Raw genomic sequence first — 7,156 nt, 5'->3', positions numbered from 1 at the left:
GCAAATTGAGCATTATAAATTTTGAATTTTCATGAAATTCGTGAATAAACATGCCAAAAATTCATAAAAACTGATATGAGTTTGAAGAAAACTTACATAGATCAGGAAAATAGATGAAAAGAGATTTGATTTGCAACAAATTTGAGCGAATTCGATTGAGAAACGAGCAAGCAATGAGCAATTGAAGCTTTCGGGTTTCTTCAATCAGTTTCGCGACGAACAAAGCAGCGAAATGAAGAGGAAAGGGGTATTTAAGGAAGTCCCCGTGCTGGCGCCAGGCCCTATGCATTGGCGTTACAAATTTGTCTTCGTGCCTGGCGCCAATATCAGCGCCTGGCGCTAATGCTAATAAGGTGGCGCTGATGGTTTTTCAGCGGCGCTAAGATAGTCTTATGCAACATATTTTTGGGTTCCTTGGTACGCCAGTTAGCCCCTCTAAGCAATTTGACATGATTTAATAATCGGTTTGATTACATAAAGTGATCGACCTGATAAGAGATCGTCTCACTTAGCTTAAAGCGCCTAAGCATTGGCTCATTAGCGAAAAAGCACCGACATATAGGTTCAAAAGCGCAAAAAGGCACCGACATATAGGTTCAAGAGCAAAAGAGCACCGACGTACAAGTTCAAGGCAACAGAAGCGCCGATGTACAGGTATAGCGGAAGCAAAGTTCAGGCGAACTTTTAAAGATCGACAGGCGTGGATCTTCGGTAATTTCCTTTGGAAAATTATCGCATCAAATGAAGGTGACTTCAAGAGAAGATATCTTCGACAGCGTTCCCTAGCTTGCGGAAAGTTGTCACGAACAACTGGAGGTAATTTCGGGCGAAGTTATCTTCGATGGTATTCCCTAGGATGTGGAATATTATCAATGCGGATGGAGATTGTTTCAAGAGAAATAATCTTCGATGGTATTCCCTAGGTTGTGGAATATTATCAATGCGGAGGAGGATCGTTTCAGTCGAAGCAATCTTCCAAATTTGGAAGCAGTTACAGGCGTAGCGGTTTTCAAGCGGGATGGCATTCTCTAGCTTGTAGAGGTCATCAAAACAATTGGTTACTTTCAGAGACGTGTGCTCGACGGTGCAAGATATGCGTTTCTTAATTCTTTTATCTGTTTAACTAATGCTAATTTTACAGGAATCGGCGTTGCAAGATTGATTTAGGATCGCAGAACGTTCTGAATCATTCTGCGTCCCTATCGATACATTGACTTTTGTTTTCGAAACTTGCGTTTCTCCAAACTCAGTCAAAGTGGGGGCTTCTGTAGACACCCATTTGTGTCTCCCCAAAACCAAACCCAGTGATGAGTACCTTTCACGTCGAATCATAATCGAATGAAGCGAAAGTGTGGAAAGTCTAGTGTTGCGGAAAGTTTTTATTTCTTTTCTCTTCTCTCTGTTTTTTTGAAAACTTATTTTAAGAAAACAGCCAATCCAGTTTGGTTGGTCCATGATATGGGTCCAATAGTAGTATAGTTGGATGGCTTGCAAAGACCTTTCCAACGATATATTATAAGCCCAATTCCGATGAATATTGAGGAAGTTATGGCCAATTTACCAAACTGGGCCCGGTTTGAGCTTTATGTACGGCCCAATGATATAGGGGAGGGCCTAATATGATTTATCATTCCTAATGCAATTAGGAATGGTTTTAGTCTTCTAGATTCTTCTAGAAGGTTCTTTTCATTCCGAATTCGATTAGCATTGATAAATTGACTTTTGTTGACTTTTCAGAGTTTTAATCAAAATCAAATAGCATTTCGAGGAAATTATGTTATTTTAATCAAAATCAGGCTTGGCGCCTAACCCCAGGCCTTGGCGCCTGGAACCAAGCCTGGCGCCTAGCCATTGGCGCCTGGCGCTAGTGTTCGTGCCTGGCGCCAGCTAGCCAGGGTTGGCGCCAGCTCTGTTTTCTGAGCGTCAGACTCTGTTTGGTTTATTTATCTTTTTTGGCTGATTTTCTCTATAAATATCGTATTAAAAACTCCGTTTTCATTCATCATCTACATCTATCATTCACCAATTCTCCCAATTCACAAGTTTTCTTTAGCTTTCTTTGATTCATTCATTTCTTTCTTTCTTTCTTTTAAAAACTTTGTTTTCTCATACAAAATTCCGCATTCGCAAGATCTAGAAACACCTAGCCATATTCGAAAGATTTATTTATTATTATTTTGATTCCGCATTCGCAAGATCTATGGTTATTATTATTTTGATGATGATTATTTTATATATTATGATTATGATTATTATTATGATATGATTATGATTATTTATTTATTATTTTGCTTGATATTTTATTTTTATTGCTTGATCGCCTTTATGCATGTTTAAAGGGAATTTGGTACTTGTAATCACGATTAATAAGATATTTAATAATCTTGTTTAGGGTTAATGTGATTATAATTCATGTGATCGCCAATAATAGTTTGTTTGTGCATTAAAACTCAACCAACATAGATTAAACAGGTTTAGGGTTAATTCTATTGATTGCATGTTAATTAGAAAGCACACATGAATACGATAAGAATAATGTAGAGGCCTATTATTAGGGTAGGTTCAATCTCTTTTAGGTTGGATTTGTACCTTCATCCCCGAACCCTTATTTGGTTCTAGACCTTATGGAGTTGACGATCTCTTGGATCGTTAAGGGGTGTAACCTTCATCCTATGAACGGTTTACAAGTTCCTAAAAAAACTTGATGGCGACTCTTTTGCTCTATCTTCTTCCCTTTTGGACGCCACCATACTTTAGTGTATAATCACAGTGGGGTTCAAGCTAGTGGGATTTTAAAGGCTTGAAATTATTCCCTACAGTTCCTCTCTGGGTTAAGTTTCCTAATCTCCCACTTAATTGTTGTGGATCTGACACTCTTAGCCGTATTGGTAGTTTGCTTGGAGTGCCAATTTGTGCTGATGAGTGTACTACTAGACAACTTAGAATGTCTTTTTCTAGGGTCCTAATTGAAATTGATGTTACAAAGCCTATGCCTAACTCTGTTTTAGTTGAGAGTCCTTCAAAGGAACTATTGGAACTCAAGGTAGTGTTTGAGTTGGCTCCACCTTTCTGTTCTAACTGTAACAAGGTTGGTCATGATTGCTCTACTAAACCTGCTCCTAAGCCTATGCAGGTTCATAAGAAGCCAGCTCCTGTTGCTCTTAAGCAGAAGCAGGCCTGGGTTCCTAAGCCTAGCCAAGCTCCTGCTCCTGTTGTTGATGTTGGTGCTTCTGTTCATGGGCAATCTGTCATTACTCCACAGGTTCATACTTCTCAAAATTCAGATGAGGGGTGGAGAATAGTTGGAAGGAAGACAAAAAGCCAGCAAACTAGAGTTCATCAGCTTGCCTCTACCTCTAATGCTTTTGTGGCTTTATTTGCAAATGAAATGGATGGTGCAGGTGGTTTCACTATAAACCCAAGCGGGGGTGAGGTTAATCCCCCTTTGGTGTCATGATTTACTCTATCTGGAATGTCTGGGGCATGAATGACCCTGGCAAAGTTGCCTCTATTAAGAGGTTGCTTCATTCTCATTCATTTGATGTTATTGGTCTTCTTAAAACAAAAATCAAATCAAAAAATGTTCTCACTTATCAGAGAAAGTTTGGCTCTTCTTGGCTTTGGATGTGCAATTATGATCATTCTCCCAAAGGGAGGATTTGGCTTGGTTGGAATGCAGATAGAGTAACTGTCAATGTATTGAAGATTCATGAACAATTCATTTATTGTAGTGTCTCTTCTAAGGATCTTTCTACTCAGATTCATCTCATTGTTGTCTATGGGCTTCTCTCTATTCATGATAGGCTTCCTATGTGGGAAGGAATTAGGAGCATCTCTATCCAGCATTCTTCTTGGCTTTGTGCTGGTGACTTTAACTCTGTTCTTCATACTTCATATAAGCTTCATGGTACTGATGTTACTGATTATGAGACTAGAGATTTCCAGAGTTTGGTTGATGATTTGGACCTCACTAAGGTCAAGAGCAAAGGAGACTTCTACTCTTAGTCAAATAAGGCTCATTCTAGTCCTAGAAATCTTTCTAGGATTGATAGAGTCTTTGGTAATCAAGCTTGGCTGGCCTCTCATGGGCATGTTGAGACGGTGTATCTCCCCCCCCCCCTCCCGCTTTATCTGATCACAGTCTAGTTCTGTTGGATGTTTGTTCTACCCCTGCTGGGAGAGGTAGACCTTTCAAGTTTCTAAACTGTATTGCTAATCATCCTGATTTCCTTGCTAATGTTTCTCAAGCTTGGGGTTTTAGTAGTTCTGTTTAGCAGAAGATTAATTCTGTGAAGTCTAGTATCAAGTCTCTTAATAACAAGTAGTTTGGCAACATTGAGGAGAAGATTGATCAAGATAATGTTGAGCTAGCTGGAATTTAGAACTTAATGGCTCAGAATCCTGATGATTTGAATTTATATGCTAAAGAATTTGATGCTATTAAGGTTGTCAAACACTGGAATGATATTCAGGAAAGCATCTTCAAACAAAAATCTAGGATCAACTGGATTAAGCTTGGAGATGGCAATTCTCATTATTTTTTCTCTGTGATGAAGAATAGACATGCAAGGAATAGAATTCACTCCATCTTCGACTCTAACAAGGTTTTGCTTAAGGATCCGGATGCTATTTCTCATGAAATTATCTCCTTCTATAAGTCTCTTTTAGGGACTCGGGCTCCTTGGCTTCCTGCTATTGATCTTGTTACTATGAGGAGGGGTAAACAGCTTAGCTCTGTTGCTCAGAGTTATCTCATTCAGCGTGTTTCTCATGCTGAAATTGATGATGCCCTTAAGGGAATTGATAACACTAAAGCTCCTGAGCTTGGCATAATGTGAAAGATGATATTTATGCTAGTGTTATTGATTTCTTCACTAGAGGGACCTTGCCTAAGCAATGGAATTGCACAACTATCACTCTTGTTCCTAAAATCCCTAATGCTTCCCATGTTAAGGATTTTAGACCTATAGCTTGTTACACTGTGGTTTATAAGCTCATTTCTAAGGTCATAACTGCTAGACTTGCTGCTATCATTGGTGAGGTGATTGATGATGCCCAAGCAGGTTTCATTCCAGGCAAGCACATTGGTGACAATATCCTTCTTGCAACTGAATTGATCAAAGGCTATGATCACAAATTTATCTCACCTAGGTGCATGGTTAAGGTGGATTTGAAGAAAGCCTATGATTTAGTTGATTGGGGATTCTTGATTACTGTTATGTAGGAGCTTGGTTTCCCTCAGAGATTTGTTAGTTGGATCTGGACTTGTCTTACTTCTGTCTCTTATTCTATCCTTATTAATGGTTTTCATGCCCCTCCTTTTGAAGCTAAGAAAGGTTTAAGACAAGGTGATCCTATGTCTCTCTTTCTCTTTGCTATTGGTATGGAATACCTCTCCAGATGCCTTGATGAGCTTAGGTTAACTCCTAATTTTAACTTTCATCCTAGATGTGAAAAGTTAAACCTAACTCACATGATGTTTGCTGATGATCTATTGATGTTTTCTAGAGCTGATAGTGTTTCTATTAAGCTTCTCTTCCAAGCCTTCTTGAAATTCTCGGGTGCTTCTTGGCTTTTTGCTAATCTTGATAAAAGTGAAGTCTACTTTGGAGGAGTTTCTGTTGATGTTCAGACAGAGCTGAGAGAGCTTCTTGGTGTTTCTCAAGGTACTATTCCTTTTAGGTATCTTGGGGTCCCTCTCTCTTCCAAGAAGCTTACTATTGCTCAGTGTAGGCCTTTGGTGGAGAAGGTGACTGCTTGAATCCAAGGATGGATGGCTAAACACTTGTCCTATGCCAAGAGGATTCAGTTGGTGAAGAGTATGTTGTTTGGTATTCAGACATATTGGGCTAAAATTTTTATCTTGCCAAAGAAAATTCTGAAAGAGATCGAGGCTAGATTCAGGTGCTTTCTCTAGACTAGTTCCTCTGCCCCTGCTAAGAAGTCTTTGGTTGCTTGAAATTATGTTTGTCTCCCTAGAGTCTGTGGTGGCTAGAACTTGCTCTCTCTTCCTGAGTGGAATAAAGCAGCTGTCACCAAGTTACTTTGGGATATTGCTCACAAGGCTAATAATCTTTGGGTTAAGTGGGTCCATATCTATTATTTCAAGCATAAAGATTGTTGGACCACTCCTACCCCTGCTAAATGCTCTTGGTTCTTGAAGAAGATTCTGAGTTGTAGAGATGTTGTGAATGATCAAGGGGGATGGGATGGTTTCATACAGGGCAACAAGATGAAAATCAAGAAGCTTTATGCCGCTATCCGGCCTCAAGTCCCTAAGGTTCCTTGGAAGAGAGTCATTTGTCATAACTTAGAAACTCCTAAAAGTGTTTTTATCTTGTGGCTAGCTTTGTGGAATAGGCTTGTCACTAAGGATAGGTTGCTTCAATGGAACATTTCTTGTGATCCAAGGTGCTTCTTGTGCTTGAATAGCAATGAAAGTGTTAAACACTTATTCTTTGATTGTGAGTACTCTAGACAGGTTTTGAACAAGGTGTTGGGTATCTTACATGTTTCCAAGCCTGTTCAGCATTTTAGTGATGAGATTGAATGGTTGAAGAAAATCTGCAGAAGTTCCAGATTGAAAAACAAAGTGGTCCATGTAGCCTTCATTGAAACAGTATATGGTATTTGGCTTCAGAGGAATGCAGTTTTGTTTACTGGTTGTTACAAACCTGTTGATGTTCTAGTTAGGGATATTGTCTTTCATTCAGCCTATAAAATCCCAGCGGCAAGCAAATACTTGATTGCTTAATTGGTTTTCAAGGAGCTTCTTTGCTGTTCTGGTTTTCTGATGGTGTTGTTGGTTTTTGATTCCTGATTCCTAACTACTGATTTCTAGTTTCTGATTTTTGGTTGTTGTTGTTGCCGTTTTGTTTTTGGAGGCCACTTTCGATCAGTAATATTAATGCATAATTAATAATTAATATTACAGCTTAATCTTGACTGAACCCTTCGGGTCACACCCAAGCAACTAACGAATCGAAGCGACGAATTAATTATGAATTAATTAATAAGTCAACCGAGTAATTAATATTAAGACGTCAGGAATTCGAGCTTAGAGCGTCGAAACCAAATGTCGGAAGTCGAGTCGAAAAATGATAAAAGACGAGACATGATAATAATAATAAATCAACAAAGACCAAAATACCCCTAG

At 39.0% G+C, this 7,156-nt stretch overlaps 1 protein-coding gene across 1 annotated transcript; it reads left to right on the top strand.

Moving 5' to 3' along the window:
* Positions 1–5,356: 5,356 nt before the first annotated feature.
* LOC110739020 lies at positions 5,357–6,754 on the top strand. Its single transcript, XM_021919474.1, has 2 exons — positions 5,357–5,749; positions 5,996–6,754. Exons 1-2 carry the CDS (start codon positions 5,357–5,359, stop codon positions 6,752–6,754), a joined length of 1,152 nt encoding a protein of 383 aa, XP_021775166.1.
* The last annotated feature ends 402 nt before the right edge of the window (positions 6,755–7,156 follow it).

This window comes from Chenopodium quinoa, unplaced genomic scaffold (genome assembly GCF_001683475.1).
Source record: "Chenopodium quinoa cultivar QQ74 unplaced genomic scaffold, ASM168347v1, whole genome shotgun sequence".
Lineage (NCBI taxonomy): Eukaryota > Viridiplantae > Streptophyta > Magnoliopsida > Caryophyllales > Amaranthaceae > Chenopodium > Chenopodium quinoa.
Note: the sequence above shows the minus strand (reverse complement) of the source record. Positions and strands in the feature narration are given on the sequence as shown.